A 17241-nucleotide genomic window follows, 5' to 3' on the forward strand; every position below is an offset into this window, starting at 1 on the left:
CTGGAAAGTTCTATTGATTTCTAAACTGTTGAAATATAAGGATAAAATCTGAAAATCTGGGTTAAAAGCATCTAGAGGCTATGAGGTGAAAAATTCCCAGAGGTCATACAGGACTCAGAACTGTTCAAATTCTGCAGCCAGATTGGAGAGTCTCATTGAATAAAGGAGACATTTAGTACAGAAGGAAAAATAAAAGTATGGCTAAAACATTTTAGAGTAAGAGGTACTGCAGACCCACCTTTACAAAGATTATAAATAAGTCTGGAGAGGATCAGGTTAATCCACAAGTAAATCAAATGCCTGCCAGAACAAAGTCTAATTGTCTGTATTTAAAGATGTAATGCCTGACAGCTTTGCAAATTTGATGAAAACTATAAACTCAGTGGTACAAGAAGCTCAACACACCCCAAGCAAGTTAAATACAAAGAAAACCAAAGCAAAGAACACCATAAACAGCTTCAAATAAGGGATAATTTTAGGACCTGAGTCAGAAATCAACCTGAGTGAGAAGGTGGTGGGACCAAGAATTTCTGTAGAATTCTCGTCAGAAACCATGCAAGCCAGAAAACAATAGAATGATATCTCATGTGCTGGAAGGGAAAAATCCTGTCAGCCTAGAATTTTATATTCAGTGAAATTATCCTTAAAAAATGAAAGTGAAGTGAAGATGTTTTCCAACAGGCAGACAGACAGACTCCTCCATGCACTTCAGAGAACTCCTTGCCTGGAGACCCATACTATAAGAACTGTTAAAGGATGTTTGTGTGAAGAAGAATGACATCAGATGGAAATTTGGGGCTATAAAAAAAGTGAGGACTTAGTGCTGAAATGGCAAATACATACGTAAATACCAGAGAATTTTCTTCATTTTAAATTTCTTTAAAAGATAATGAATTGCTTAAATCACTGCATTGGGGTTCTAGAACTCAGAGAGATATAAAATATATGACAACAAACAATAACAGGAATGAAAGAAGGGACAACCTGGAAGCACACTGTTGAAGCCTTATGATATAGCCAAGTGTGATAATATTATTTGAAGGTAGATTCTGTTAAGTTAAGGACACATAATGTAAATCCTAGAGTGATCACAAACAAAACAGGAACACACCTAATAAGTCAATGGTGGAGATAAATGGAATAATAAAAAAATCAGTTAATCCAATAGAAGGCAAGAAAAGCAGGAAAAGGGAACAAAGAACAAATGGAATAAACAGAAAAAAATAGCATGCTGGTAAACGTAAACTCAACCACATCAACAATGACACTAAACACAAACCGTCTAAACATTTCAAATAACAACCAGAGGACTTGGAGTAGACAAATATTTCTTAAATTGGGCAGAAGAAGAAAAAATGATAAAGGAGACTTTAACCAAATTTAAAACCTTTTTCTCTTCAAAATAGACCTTTAAGAAAATGAAAAAGTAAGCCAAAGACTGAAAGAAAACATTTGTAATGAATAAACCTGATGAACTCAAATTCAAAATACAAAAGAACTATTAAAATTCAACAATAGAAAGAAAAACAACCCAATTAAAAATTGGGCAAACATTAAAACAGACTTTAGAAAAGAAAATATATAAATAGTCAACAAGTGCATGAATAAATGTTACATATTATTAGTCACTGAGAAAAGCAAAGTGAAGCTGCAGTGAGATGACTGCACATCTATGACAATGGCTAAAATTGGAACGACAGTTCCAAGTATCGGCAAAGATGAGGAGCGACTTTAATTCATATACATGATAGAAATATAAAATAGCACAGCTTCTTTGGAATGCACTTTGGCAGTTTCATATAAAGTTATACACATATTTATCATATGACCAAGCCATTTCATGCCTAGGTTTTTACCAGAGAGAAATGAAAACATATGTCTGCCCCCAAACTTGTAAATAAATGTTAATAATAGTTTATTCATAGCAGCCCCAAACTGAGAACAACATAAATGTTCATCAACGTTTGAATGGCTAAACAAATTATGATATATCCATGCAATGGAATAACACTCTCCAATAAAAAGAAATGGATTACTTACTGATACACACAACAATATGGATTAATCTCAAAAACATTATCTTGAATGGAAGAAACCAGAAGCAAACAGAGTATTTACTGTATGGTTTCATTTATATAAAATTGGAGAGCTGGCAAAACTAATCTACAGTGACAGAAAGCAGATCAATGCTTGCTTGAGGCTAGAGGAATGAGGGAGATTAACAGAAAAGGAGTATGGGGGAACTTTCCTTGGTGCTGAAAATGTTTTATATCTTGAATGTGATGATAGATAATGTAATGTATTTGTTAGCATTCATTGAACTATGCATTTAAAATGAGTTGAATTTTATAGTATGTGAATTATACCTCAATGGAGCTGACTTTTGAAAGTTTTAACCCTGTGTGCCCAGAATCTGCATATATTACCCTATGTTATGCATGTGTGCTAAATCATTTCAGTTGTGTCTGACTCTGTGAGTCCCTATGGACTGTAGCCTGCCAGGCTCCTCTGTCCATGGGATTCTCCAGGCATAAATACTGGAGTGGATTGCCATGTCCTGTTCCAGGGGATTTTCCCAACCCAGGGATCAAAGTTGTGTCTCTTACATCTCCTGCATTGGCAGGTGGGTTCTTAATCCCACATTTCAGGTGAGGACATGTCAAGTGACTTACCCCCCCAGATCACACAGCCAAAGGGAGACAGAAGTACCTTTAGTCTATTCTGCAAGAAATGCTTTTTTATCTCTCCATATAGGCAGTGGAGAAGGAAATGGCAACCCACTCCAGTACTCTTGCCTGGAAAATCCCACGGACGGAGGAGCCTGGTGGGCTGTAGTCCATGGGGTAGAGAAAAGTCAGACACGACTGAGCGACTTCACTTTCACTTTTCTCTTTCATGCACTGGAGAAGGAAATGGCAACCCACTCCGGTACTCTTGCCTGGAAAATCCCATGGACGGAGGAGCCTGGTGGGCTGCAGTCCATGGGGTCAGGAAGAGTCGGACACGACTGAGCGACTTCACTTTCACTTTTCTCTTTCATGCACTGGAGAAGGAAATGGCAACCCACTCCAGTATTCTTGCCTGGAGAATCCCAGGGACGGCAGAGCCTGGTGGGCTGCCATCTATGGGGTCGCACAGAGTCGGACACGACTGAAGCGACTTAGCAGCAGCAGCAGCAGCATATAGGCAGATTTGATCTTCTTACAAATTAAAGTAGAAGACACACATTGTTCCAATGGCTTTCAAACTACTCTGTGGTTGGTGTCTAGGAAACTTGCTATAGAGTGATCACTAGGGCAATTTGTATATTTTCCCTCAAAGCATCTTTTTTTTTCCTTCAGGTGATTTTTTATTCCCCCTATGCTTTTTAGAATGTCTTCTAAGATGGCAGAGCAGTGAGGTTGTAAATATTTTATCTTCAGTTCAATTCAGTTCAGTTCAGTTGCTCAGTCATGTCTGACTCTTTGCGACCTCATGAACCATAGCACGCCAGGCCTCCCTGTCCATCACCAACTCCTGGAGTCTACCCAAACCCATGTCCATCGAGTCGGTGATGCCATCCAACCATCTCATCCTGTCATCCCCTTCTCCCATACCCCCAATCCTTCCCAGCATTAGGATCTTTTCCAATGAGTCAACTCTTTGCATGAGGTGGCCAAAGTACTGGAGTTTCAGCTTCAACATCAGTCCTTCCAATGAACACCCAGGACTGATCTCCTTTGGGAAGGACTGGTTGTATCTTCTTGCAGTCCAAGGGACTCTCAAGAGTCTCCTCCAACACCACAGTTCAAAAGCATCAATTCTTCGGCGTTCAGCTTTCTTTATAATCCAACTCTCACATCCATACATGACTACTGGAAAAACCATAGCCTTGACTAGATGGACCCTTGTTGGCAAAGTAATGTCTCTGCTTTTAAATATGCTATCTAGGTTGGTCATAAACTTCCTTCCAAGGAGTAAGCCTCTTTTAATTTCAAGGCTGCAATCACCATCTGCAGTGATTTTGGAGCCCAAAAATAAAAAGTCTGACACTATTTCCACTGTTTCCCCATCTATTTCCCATGAAGTGATGGGACCAGATGCCATGATCTTAGTTTTCTGAATGTTGAGCTTTAAGCCAACTTTTTCACTCTTCTCTTTCACTTTCATCAAGAGGCTCTTTAGTTCTTCTTCACTTTCTGCCATAAAGGGTGGTGTCATCTGCATAACTGAGGTTATTGATATTTCTGCTGGCAATCTTGATTCCAGCTTGTGCTTCATCCAGACCAGTGTTTCTCATGATGTACTCTGCATATAAGTTAAATAAGCAAGGTGACAATATACAGCCTTGACGTACTCTTTTTCCTATTTGGAACCAGTCTGTTGTTCCATGTCCAGTTCTAACTGTTGCTTCCTGACCTGCATACAGGTTTCTCAAGAGACAGGTCAGATGTTCTGGTATTCCCATCTCTTTCAGAATTTTCCACAGTTTATTGTGATCCACACAGTTAAAGGCTTTGGCATAGTCAATAAAGCAGAAATAGATGTTTTTCTGGAACTCTCTTGCTTTGTGATGATCCAGCAGATGTTGGCAATTTGATCTCTGGCTCCTCTGCCTTTTCTAAAACCAGCTTGAACATCTGGAAGTTCACAGTTCACGTATTGCTGAAGCCTGGCTTGGAGAATTTTGAGCATTACTTTTCTAGTATGTGAGATGAGTGCAATTGTGTGGTCATTCGAGCATTCTTTGGCATTGCCTTTCTTTGGGGTTGGAATGAAAACTGACCTTTTCCAGTCCTGTGGCCACTGCTGAGGTCTCCAGATTTGCTGGCATATTGAGTGCAGCAATTTCACAGCATCATCTTTCAGGACTGTGGACAATTCTTACACCACTCAGGGTGCAGTCAGGACACAGAAACCATGTTGGTTATTTGAACAGAGAAAATGTAACATAAAGAATTGTTAACTAGTAAAAGGTGATTGACTCCTCAGAGGGATAAAAGAGAATTCTAAGGGTTCTGGAAGTCTCTAGTACTTCTTAGAGCAGCAACTACCTGTAGGCTGAGAAAGAGTAGACAATTAATAAACTAAGAACTGAAAGAGTGCCCTCCCCCCCACTGCATAGGCTGCAGTTTGAACCTCTTCAGAGCACAGGGCCACCACAGTGAGGATGCTGGCTGCCAAAGGCCATGGGCTGCAGGTGGTCTACAGGAGTGGCTCACTGTTACTTGAGGGCATCAGGTAGACCAGAGCTGCAGCCTGCCAGTAGAGGGGAGGCATGCCATGGGGACATGGCTGGCACTCATCTGCATGGCCACTGGGCTCCCGCTTTGAACAATAATGATGATCATAATAATAGTGACACAGGACAGACACCAGAAGGGATGTTTTGCCACCATCATCTTGCAGGGGCACTTCATTGCTCTATTAAAGAAGCCTAACATTCTGCCAAACCAGCAAGGGAGAAATGTTTATGGGGCCCACCTTCAGTGTCACAGTACAGGACAAATAAGGGTGAAATTGGAGCTGAGAGATAATAAATTGACAACCAGCATAATGCTGAAATAGAAGTTGGGGTAATCTTGGGTCCAGTCAATTCAGCAAATGTCATTGTCCTAGAAGCAATGAGTATTCTGGTTAACATACCTCTCTTCTAAAATCTGTTGCTCTAAATGTATTTCTTTCTGGATAATGTATACTGTTATTGATCCTACAAGCTATTCAATTCCAATGCCAGGAACATCAGAGTTCCAAAGATGGAGCCCCAAAGATGCCTGCCTTCTAGGTCCAGGCATGTATTGTGGGTGAAGAGATCAGCCAGGTGGGGATTCCAGGCGGCTGTTCCTCAATTCCAAGCAGTGGGTGGTCTCTAGGGATGTGGGCTCAGAGGGATGTGGGTTCCCTTAGGCTTCAAGGGAACTACAAATCCCCATCTCCCAATCTTTAATGTTGGCAAATAAGCCAAATGGGAACAAATGCCATGTTCACCAAGCAAGCACATCTGGGGTTGATTCAGCCCTTGGGCTTGTTTGCTTTGGAAGCACCCTCACTGCCTCCCTCTCACTCATTTTCTCCAGCCAATTGGCTTTCAAGCAGCCCCACTTTTTCACTTTTGAAACAATACAACTTAGTTCCACCTTGCCTGTCCCCACTGTCATAGGTCAGATCTCACCCTCTCCTTCCTGGGCTCTAATCATAGTCTCTGGCTAGTAGCCCCTTCTTTGCTCCGGCACCATCAGACTGATGTTTCTAAAGCACAGTTGATAAGGTGGGGAGGTGGGAGGGGGGTTCAGGATGTGGGGGACACATGTATACCTGTGGTCAATTCATACTGATGTATGGCAGAAACAATCACAATATTGTAAAGTAATTATTCTCCAATTAAAATAAATAAGCTAATTTAAAAATATATATAAAAAATAAAGCACAGCTCTTTTGGGACTTCCCTGGCTGTCCAGTGGTTAAGACTTGGTGCTTCCAATGTTGGGACACAGGTTTGATCCTTAGTTGGGAGACTAAGATGCCACATGCTGTGCAGCATGGTCAAAAAATATTGAAGCATAACTCTTTTTGTGTCTCCTTTCCACTTGTAAGCTTTCCATGGCTCCCCTGGCTCTTGTGGATAAAGCTCCATTTTCCCAGCATCTTCCTTCCTCTGCAGTCTCTCTACCCCTTCCAGTTCTGGGTCCTATTCTTCCCTGTGCCCTGCAGACTCTATGACTTCACGTTACGCCAAGTCTCCCAAGCACATTTGCTTTCCCCACTTTCCTGTTTCTGCACTGGCCACTTCCTTTCCCTGATGCCTTTACCATTTGTCAGCCTGGCAACCTCCTACTTATTCTTCAAGACCCAGTCTGAACATTGGCTCATTGGAGAAACCTTCCCTTCTCTTCCCAGTATGAACACATTATTCATGCTGCTAATTTAGCATTCATCATTTGTTTTGCAATTGACAATAGCCCTGGATCCCACAGCTCTGTCTTCCTAGTTGTATTTCTCAGGACCATCACTTATATGTCTTTGTATCATTAGGGCCTCGGGTAGCGCCTGGCATATAGTAGGTGCTCAATAATTCATCATATGATGGGACCAATGAGTGGATAATGAAATGAATTAGAGACTGGAGGAACTGCTTCCTCCCTGAATCTTTCTCTGACTTTTTATGATAGCTCATTGTTTCTGCTCTGATTGGCACTTTGATGGTCATGAGAATGCTTTCCCACATCTAAATAACAGACAGCCAACTGAGCCAGGCTTTATTTCATAAGTCTGTGCTGTTAGGAATTTATCCTGAATTGCTACTAACCATTTCATAGAAAGTCCTCCAGACACCCTTGGGTCCCTGAGATCTTAATCACCAGCACCCTCATAAATTGTCAGAGTAGAACTATGCTACCCTTTGTATAAATAAAAGTATAAGCCATTATTCTATATGCTTTTGTTTATCACAAGAGCTGGTCATTTCGAAAGCATGATTTGTGGTGTTGGTTTTACCCTTCGAGTGGGGACTGAGAACATTTCATAGAGAGTGTTGGCCTGGCCATCTGAGTTTTGGGGACATGCTTCCTAGTGGCTCAGATAGTAAAGAATCTTCCTGCAATGTGGGAGACCTGGGTTTGATACCTGGTTCAGGAAGATCCCATGGAGAAGGGAATGGCTATCCACTCCAGTATTCTTGCTTGGAGAATTCCATTAACTCTATAGTTCATGGGGGCTATAGTCCACGGGGTTGCAAAGAGTTGGACATGACTGAGTGACTAATGCTTTCACTTTCAAAGATGGAAACAGGATGTGTACAGAAGGGGTATGGTGCTCTTAAACTCTGTGTTGGAATGTTTATCATGGAAGAGGAGACCCACCAGCTTCATGCATGGGGTGCCCTGTAGACAGCAGGTGGGGCATGCCACTGGGAGCAGGGTATGGAATGGCTATTTATTTATTTAAATTAAGGCCAATTATTATTATTATTATTATTTTTGGTAAAGTGCAGTGAGTAGTGTGTTCTGGGAAAGTTCCCTGCCACTGTAAACATGTTGGTTAGAAGTCATTAATATGACATTCACACATCCCTAATAAAGTACATAACAGAGATCTGGCACCACTGAAATACCCAGAGGACATTAAGTATGAATCTTAAAACCAAGAGTATTGGAAGCAAGATATTTTTACTTCTCGTTTGGGAGTAATATAATTGCATTTTGTGGCTCTAGCAGATGCTGGGGCCAGCTGCTGGGAGAGTCCTGGTTTTTTTTTCCCCCTCAGCTTTGGTCCCTTACAGATAAAACCCTTGTGCAAAACTCTTATAAAAAACAAACTTTAAAAAATTATCCCTTGGCTGAAAGATCTGTATTTGTGTGTGTGTGTGTGTGTGTGTGTGCAAAATATCTGAGATTGTGTAGACCACAGATATTTCCTTTACTTGGAGTCAGTAGAATAAAAAAACAAAACATATCTTTGTATAGCTGGTTGTTGCTTTTGTTCGTTTGTTTGTTGAATTTGTCCCAATAAGCACTAAAAACCGCTGAAGACTGACTTTGCTCTTTCGTTGACACTGGACACCCAGATAGAGAATGGACTGCCCCAGGGAGAGCTGATGGAAGGCCTGGGAGGGCCCAGTCCTTTTTCTGAGGGCAGCTTCAGAGGAAATGGCTGAAGGGAGAGTCAGTTGCTCTGGGATCGGCAGTGGTAAGGGGTGTCCTCAGTGAGTGACTTGTGGAGAAGGAATGGCTGTGACAGTGTGGGTGAATCCAGCTCCTCTGAGAATCCCATATCCTCTTCCAAACAGGCACAGCCTCTTGGAGGCAGGACATGGCTCCTCACCTCCTAGGTGGACCAGTGAGCCCTGCTTCAAAGGCAGCGGTTTGCTTCAGGTGACTCTTTATTCACACCTGGGCTCCACCTCAGCCCTGTGGATGCAGGGGGCTTGGCTCCAGGAGGCATGCTGAGATTTGCAGGCTCCTGTGATGTCTACATCTGGAGCTGCTCTGCTCAACATGGCAGCCACAGGTAGCTGTCCAGATCTTGCAATACAGTTGCTCCCAACTGGGATGGACTGGAAATGGGAAATACACTCTGGGGTTTGGAAACTTAGTATGAAAATACTGTGAAATAGCTCATGACTGCTTTAAAAAATAGAACTAGTGAAATCATAATATTTTAGATATATTGGGTTAAAGTATAAAATATATTGAAAAGTATTTTATTATTATTCAAATTTTTGTTTATTTTTGGCTGCACTGGGTCTTTGTTGCTGTGTGGCTTTCTCTAAGTTGCAGCGAGCAGAGGCTACTTTTTAGTTGTGGTGCATGGGCCTCCCACTGTGGTGGCTTTTCTTGTTGTGGAGCACGGGCTCTAGGGCACACAGGCTTCAGTATTTGTGCCCCATGGACTTAGTTGCTCCGAGGCATGTGGAATCTTCCCGGACCAGGGATCGAACCTGTGTCCCCTGCATTGGCTGGCAGATTCTTAACCACAGGACCACCCAGGGAAGTCTGAAAAAAAATATTGTTAAAATTAATTGCTCTTGTTTCTTTATACTGTTTAAAAAATGTGACTTCTATAATTAAAAAGTCACACCCATGGCTTGCCTTTGTGGCTCATGTTCTGTTTCTGCTGGACAGTGCTGCTCTGGTGCTGATGGGCTGGCCGGGTGCTGCCTTTTTGGATGTGGAGAGCTTTGCAGAACATTTCTGTCAAACCTCTTCATGTAGGGCATCGAGCCTTGATGGCAGGTGCACGTTTATTTTTCTACCCCCAACCCCCCAGCTTGTAGCAAAGTTGGCTCAGACATGGGCTCTTTCTGTCTGCATCCTTTAGAAGAGAACTTTGTATTCTTTAATCAGCCTCTATCTGCCAACAGTCACCTTCAGATACAAGAACTGCTCAGCGCTCTGGTGATGGAGGGATTGAGACTCAGACCCTCCCCAGACAATGAAAAACAAGAAAGGGATAACCTCCAGGCATGTAAACTAGCCCCAGAAAGCACAGTGTGCTTGGGGTCCAAGAGTGGTGCAGCCACTGCTGAGAAGGTTCCAGAAGCTAGAGTTCATTCTAGAGTGACACAGCAGGGAAGACTCCCTGGAAGAGGTGGCCTATGAACAAGGTCAGGAAGTTTGTGTGGGAAGAATCAGCGCACAGGGGCTGAGGTGGGAAGGGTCAAGGGGAGACAGGTTAGCACATTGTGTTTCCATCCCTCAGTCCCAGCGCAGCCTCCGACGATGACCCTGAGCCTCGCTGACCCAAGCTGGCTCACCACCAAGATGGGCTTGCAGTCCTCCGCCAGACCCATCACCTGGGGGCAGACAGGACCAGCCCCACCTGGCAATTGGACGGTGAGCGGTCAGCATGACTTTGGAAGACAGAGATGCATAGTGACATGGCGTGTGGCCAGGCAACAATGGCAGGCAGTCCTGCCCACTCTGTCCTTCTCAGTGGGGCTTGGTCAGTGAAATCTCTGGTGGCTCAGACAGTAAAGAATCCGCCTGCAATGCAGGAGACCAGGGTTCAGTCCCTGGGTTGAGAAGATCCCCTGTAGAAGGAAATGGCAACCCATTCCAGTATTCTTACCTAGAGAATTCCACAGACAGAGGAGCCTGATGGGCTACCATCCGTGGGGTCACAAAGAGTTGGATATGACTGAGTGACTTTCACTTCACTTGGGGAGGGGCCACCTTCCTCCCTGGTCTGCAGGGATGGAACCTGATGCCAAGCAGATACAGGGGCCTGTGGGATTCCCGGAGCCCCCTGACACACACAGACATTGTATCTTGGCAGCAGTTTTTCTGTTTGAACATCCAAAGAACAAACTAACATTTAAAATCTGCAAGCTGGACAGTCTTTGCTTTGGATCCTGCAGTGAATTCCTTCATCCTGACAGTTGAGTCGTTCTTCTCGGCACTGATGCAGTGTTTAGGATCCAGGAAGAGAGAGATCCCAAGGGAGCCAGGGAGGAGCTGGAGGAGACTTGCAGGCATGCAGGGTGGCCCTATGGGTGCAGGGTCCGACCTTGTAGGAAGGGAGGGCTGGCATTTTCTTCATGCCAGGCTGCACTGAGCTGGACGTCTGCACTTTCTTCTTGTTTTTATTGTGGTGAAATACACATAAAATTTCCCATTAGTGGCATTTAGTATATTCTCGATATTGCATATAACCTTCACCACTGTCTCCTTCCAGACAATCTCATTTCCTCAAAAGGAGACACAACCCCCATTAGTAGTCACTCCCAATGGCCCCTCCTTGTCCAGCCCCTAGCAACCACCAACCTATCTTCTATCACTATGGATTTGCCTATTCTGGATATTTCACGTCAATGAGCTCATATAACATGCAGTCTTGTGTGTCTGGTTTCCTTCACCAGCATGTTTTCAAGGTCCATCCATGTTGTAGCATGTGTCAGAACTTTGCTTCTTTTTGTGGCTGAATAACCTCTTGTGTGGCAAGAACACATTCTGTTTATCCACCTGTCTGTCTGTTGATGGACACTAGGGATTGTGAGCAATGCTGCTGGGAACATTTGTGTATGTGATTTTGTTCGAGTCCCAGCTTTCACTTTGCTGGGGCATGTTCTCTTCTGGTTTGAGGACTCCGTAAATTTCCTGGGCCAGACTTGTGTTTGAGACGCCACAAATGAGGGGGAAAGAGCACCCTGTACTGGGGTGGGAAGTCCCGAGTCCCAGTTTGGCTCAGTCACAAACATGTGATCTTGGCCAAGTTGCTCCCTGTCTCTGGGCCTCTGTTTCCTGCTCTATGCAAACAAGATGGCCTGGATCTGTGTTTCCATCTGTCCTCCTTGGAGCCCTAGGTTGGTAGAGCCTCAGGGAAAGAGTGGGGAGGGCCAGAAAGTTGGGCTGAAGATGCCGTTTTTCAAAACCTCTTTCCCTCTTCAGCTAGAGCATCTCTCTCTTTTTGTCTGTTTTGTCTGTATTGTAAGGCATTTAAAGCAAATGGTTCCTGGATATAGGAAACTTCTCCTGTCACCAAAATAGATGATCCCATGAATCATGCACAGGTTTTGGGGTGGAAAGGAGCCTGATCCTGCTGGAAGGAGAGAATCCTGCTCACAGATGCTTAGTCTCACTGCTCCTGGTCCCCTGAAGGGAGGTGGGGCATTGAGGTGACTCTAGCTCAGCAGAGACCAGGAGGCTGTTAGCCTGAGCTGGGGGAAGCACGACTGTCCATGGGCAGGGTTTCCTTTCCTCCCTCTGAGCACATTATAGCTGTTCTTTTAAGAAATCCTGATCAGTGGTGTAGAGTGTGGGTTCTGGAGCCATTCCACATTGATTCAGGTTCTAGTTCTGCAGAGCATAGCCATATGATCTTGGGCAAGTCACTGAACTGCCTAGCGCCTCAGGTTCCCCACCTGTAAAATGGGCATGGTTCCCACTGCATTGTTTGTTTTGAAGATTAAGTGAGACTGTCCTGTGTGAAGTCCTGGAGCACTCACTGGCCTTGGACATCACTCTGCCAGCATCAGCTGTTAAGATGACACAGATGGTGAAATCCCCCTTCCCTCTGAAATCATTCCCCTTCATAGCCCAGATGACTCTTGAGTCATGATGAGTCTCACTTTGCTTCACACTCTTTAACATCTACTATTCTGTGTGGTTCTTTGGGATGTGCCTAGCCATCTCCCCAACAAAATTCTAAGCTTTGTGGAGGCAGAGTCTGGCCCATGGTCTGCCTATCTGAGGATGAGACAGACCAAGACCAGAAAAAGGGAAATGCTTGGACAGCCTGGGTTGGGGAGTAGACAGGTGACCCAGACACTCCCATTCCAGCTGGGAGTCAGGCAATAGCAGAGCGATGCTCCCTGGTGATTAAGTCCAGCTTCAGGCTTAGCCAAGGTGAGCACCACAGAATAGGGAGCCTGGGGCTAGACATTCAGTTTCCTTTGCTTGAAGGGGCTGCTCCTAAGGGGGACGCGTGCTCCACCAGGGGCATGCATCTATGTGTGGGGGGGGTTCCCTGTTACCTTGAGAGTGGAGGAGGGTGTAGCCAGTGCTCGAAGATAGTCCATGAATTGGTGTGATTCCCTGGGGCCTCTGCTTGTTTGCACGGTAGCTTGGCAGGCCTGAGATGACCCACTGGGTCTGGTTACAGAGCTGACAGGACAGTTGATCCTGTGATGACATGAAAGCCCCACTATTACATTGACTTCTCTTTGTCCTCAGCTGTGAGCTCTTTAAGGGCAGGCTTCATGTGGTCTTTTGCACTGGCTGGTCATAGTAGGTGCTCAATAAACATTTGTAGAGTGAATAGTGAATGCAATAAGCAGTCCAGAGAATTTTTCTCCTTGCACAACAGTAGCAGTAGTGGGGAACACTGACAGGTTGGGGCAAGCATCGCCTGTTCACGAAGGCCTTCTTTGGGGCTCTGTGTCTTTGGAACACTGTGGTGAATTTAGAGGTGGCTGGAGTGCTCTGTGCCCCCATCCTTCTGGGCTCTTAGGGGTTACTTAGCTCTCAGCTCTTAGCCTGGGCAAGAGCCTGGGTCTCAGGGGTTCCAGTTGGTGTAGACCATTCCCCCAGATATCAAAACTACTGAAGGTCAGGTAGATGAGCACCTTAAAAATGGCCCAGTTTATCTATTTCCTGACTCCAGCCACTGTTAGTTCCCAGTGCTTTGTGCAATGAGTTGGGCTTCAGTAGAAAAGGGGAAGGATTGATGCCAACGGACTCTGAAGAGTCACTGTGATGTTAGCATTCATGGTGGGTATTGGGGGTGGAGGGCAGTAGAGGGTGGGGATTGATGGATGTAAGTCCAGCAGCATGGGCAGCTGGACCATTGGGTACTTGCTACCTCATCAGGGGTCTCTGTAGAGCCGGCTTGCACCATGTAGACCTTTTAATCATAATCGTGGCAGCAGTGATTGTTGGGCATTGCTATATGCCAGGCAGGGTATTAAGAATTTTCGCTCCTTGTAACTACCCATGAGGTGGTTTGATCTCAGTTTCCTTGGAAACCGAGGTCTGGACAGGTCAGGTAACATGCTCAAGGTTAGACAGTGAGTAAGTGGCAGAGCCAGCCCCCAAGCTGGGTCTGTTTGCTTCCAGAGCGTGTGCTCTTCACCGTTGGACTCTATCACCTTCCCAGGTGACCAGAGTTAATTAACTCACCAGCAAAGGTCGTCTAGGAGCTGCTGGGTTTTGCTACTTTTAAACACTTGCTTCAACTTTCTTAGACTTCCCAGGTGGCACAGTGGTAAAGAATCTGCCTGCAAATGCAGGAGACACAGGAGACAAGGGTTCGATCTCTGGGTTGAGAAGATCCCCTGAAGGAGGTAATGACAACCCAGTCCAGTATTCTTGCCTGGAGAATCCTATGGACAGAGGAACCTGGCAGCTACAGTCCGTGGGATCGCAAAGAGTCGACCTGACTGAACGCTCAACTATCTTACGTAATAAATGTATACAAACACTCAACATACTTAGGACACACACACAAACACCCTTACTTATATATACACTTTTTCACCAAGAAATCTAAATTTTTAGAAAAAGTGAATCATAGCATTATAGACAATAGGATTTATTCCTGGAAAAAAGTCATTAGGCTAGAATTTCAGTATTTTGAAGTTTGGTGATTTTTTATAATATTTTTTTAAATTGGATGTTAATTGCTTTACAATATTGTGTCAGTTTGTGCTGTCCAAAAATGTGAATCAGCCATGTATATACATATATCCCTCCCTTATATAGGCACTTTTATTTCTACAGTGCTTACTCTTCATACCTCCCTCCTATGTACCCATCCATTCATCCATCCAATAAACATTTATCAGGACATTGTTAGGTCCTGGGGATATATCAGTGGTGACATAGTCCCTGCCCTTGAGGAGTACATGGACCAGTGGGGGATGCTATCCAAGTAAATAAGCCATTAGGATGCAGAGTAATCAATGCTTCATGCTGGAGGAAGGTGCCAGGTGCCACGGGAACACTGAAAATAGGCAGCCATCCCTGTCATGATGAGTTTGGAGGGCCAGCCTCGGAAAGCGGTATCTGTCTATGATAAGACCTTAGGGAAGACATCGTCCAAGGAGAGGAAAGAGAATGATCTGGTTGATCATCTTCTTTAACCGCAATCAACAATAGAAATCTTTTTCAAAATTTTTAATTGGAGGATTGTTGTTGTTCAGTCTCTAAGTCATGTCCAACTCTTTGTGACCCCATGGACTACAGTATGCCAAGCCTCCCGGTCCTCCATCTCCTGGAGTTTGCTCAAAGTCATGTCCATTGAGTCAGTGATGCTATCTAACCATCTTATCCTCTGTCACCCCCTTCTCTTTTTGCTTTCAATCTTTCCTAGCCTCAGGAGCTTTTCCAATGAGTTGGCACTTCATATCAGGTGGCCATTAATTAATTTCTTTACAATGTTGCATTGGTGTCTGCCATACAGCAACATGAATCAGCCACAAGTATACATATGTCCTCTCCTTCTTGACTCTCCTTTCCACCCTCCACTCCATCCCAGCCCTCAAGGTTGTCACAGAGCACTGCCAGAGGGGGAAAAAAGAAATCTGTACAGGGCAACTCTGTTTTTGCCATAGGTTTCTGCTTCCTAGCTTCTTGGGGAACGGACTGATGTAGCTGGGGCTCTGGTTAGTGGTCCTGGCTACCTTGTGGTTGTGGCCAGTTTCCACCATGATGAGAGACCCTGACCCCCATCTGGGCCTGTGACTGTCATACTGTGTGGCCAGGGTTGTGTTTTCTACATTGACCTGCCCTGTTTCCCTGGTTTTGGTGTTGTCTCTTCTTTTCCTTCAAGGCTAAGTTTAGCGTCTCTGTGATCATTGGTGTCCACACCCTGACGTCCAAGCCTGGAGGAGGCTGATTGTCACTCCATCCCCAGGAGCGCTTCCGGAACCCCAGTGGCACAGGAAGTTGAGAAGGGAGGACGGCTCCCTGCATTTTTCTGGTTGTCGAGGGTGGCAGCTCTGTGCTGTATCATCACCAAGATCAAGGGAACGGCATACTAGTCCAGCCTTAATTTAACTTACAGTTCCTGCCAATTTCACGTCAGCAGGTCCTTTTGGAGCTGGAAGTAATGGGCCATATCATGCCTTGGAGCCCGAGCGATGACTTATGTGGATGTCACCCACTGGCTTTTTATGGAAATGATTAATAAATCAGTAATTCTATCTGCAGTGATGTTGTTGTGTTTATAAATATTTAATTTACCTTCAGGTGCCCACATTTTCTCCATCTTTGTCTTAAACTCTGCTGACATGGCTCGTCTTTCTGAAGTGCTCTTCGGTAGATTATCAGAAATAGAAAAGGTTAACCCCCACCCCGCTCTTTCTCTGTCTCTTTCTGTCTCGCCGTCTCTGTCTCTGTAATATGGCTTTCTCTTTCCTTTTTTTAATCTTTGTGTGATTTGGCTCGGCGCTTGGGGCTCATGCTGAGAGAAGGCAACACTCCTTGTGACAATGATGAAAGGTTACTCCAGTTTCAGAGGGAGACCGACTAAACTTTCTGGTTCTGACCTTGCACGAGTGGAGACCTGTTGTTGGCGTGTTTTCTCCTGCTTCAAATTAATGACATTTAGAAGCTGGAACGGTGTCTGATGTTTTCCTTCCACAGAGAGGTATCTTTGTCCTTGCCACCAACTCATCTTTTGAAACCCGGTGCTTTGATTATTACGGTATGGCAGGTTGAATGGAAAGGTCTTTAAAAAAAATCAAAATAGAAACGCAGTCCAAGTTGAGTATTTCTCCACCAGAGATGAAGTTTCAACCTCACAAAAGAGGATGGTGGCTGGGAAAACAGCAAAAAAAATAAAATAATAAAATAAAATAAAATAAAATCATCCTTCTTACCTCTCAGGATCCGAAGTGAGCTAATTGTTGTTATTATCTTTTTATTCTTCTGTTTCAGGAAATTGCAGCTTATTTAATAACATTTGAGAAACACGAAGAATGGCTAACCACCTCCCCTAAGACAAGGTAATGTCCCAGATCTCATGGTTTTTTGAATATGTGCAGTAAACGTATTGATTTTCATTGATTACTTGGTTTGGTCAGTTCATTCACGGGCAAGTTCAGAATGCCATGCTGTGCCTGATAGCTTGTAACACTGAGGCCTCATTCATTGGCCCAAGATCGTGGTAGTGAATGCAGTCGGATGGATTGAAACCAGTGCAGCTGCTGTCATGCAAGTTGGAAATTTTAACCTGCTGGCTTAAGGCTGGATCCTTCAGCTGGGTGCTTGGAAAGGCTTGGCAGGCAGGATTGTCAGGGGAAGTTTATTTGGGGAAAGTGCCACT

The 17241-nt window shown here is 44.4% G+C and overlaps 1 protein-coding gene and 1 long non-coding RNA gene across 5 annotated transcripts in view; one reads left to right on the top strand and one right to left on the bottom strand.

Annotated features, from left to right (window-relative positions):
- CAMTA1 (calmodulin binding transcription activator 1) overlaps positions 1 to 17241 on the top strand; it is a 975729-nt gene that overhangs the window by 288975 nt on the left and 669513 nt on the right. For all 4 annotated transcript variants that reach the window (XR_014053660.1, XM_081490422.1, XM_081490423.1 and 1 more), the window contains one exon: positions 16854 to 16921. Coding sequence is in view for 3 of the 4 variants with exons in the window: in XM_081490422.1 (XP_081346548.1) it covers positions 16854 to 16921 (68 nt within the window). In the remaining variant the exon portion in view is untranslated. The remainder of the gene's footprint in view (positions 1 to 16853; positions 16922 to 17241) is intronic.
- Positions 9177 to 13031, bottom strand: LOC145506270 (uncharacterized). The gene is made up of 2 exons (XR_014053678.1): positions 12950 to 13031; positions 9177 to 9470 (listed from the first exon to the last, which is right to left on the bottom strand). It is a non-coding gene; the product is annotated as an uncharacterized LOC145506270 (long non-coding RNA).

This window comes from Giraffa tippelskirchi, chromosome 5 (assembly GCF_054371585.1).
Source record: "Giraffa tippelskirchi isolate mGirTip1 chromosome 5, T2T-mGirTip1v1.2.pri, whole genome shotgun sequence".
In the NCBI taxonomy this organism is placed as follows: Eukaryota; Metazoa; Chordata; class Mammalia; order Artiodactyla; family Giraffidae; genus Giraffa; species Giraffa tippelskirchi.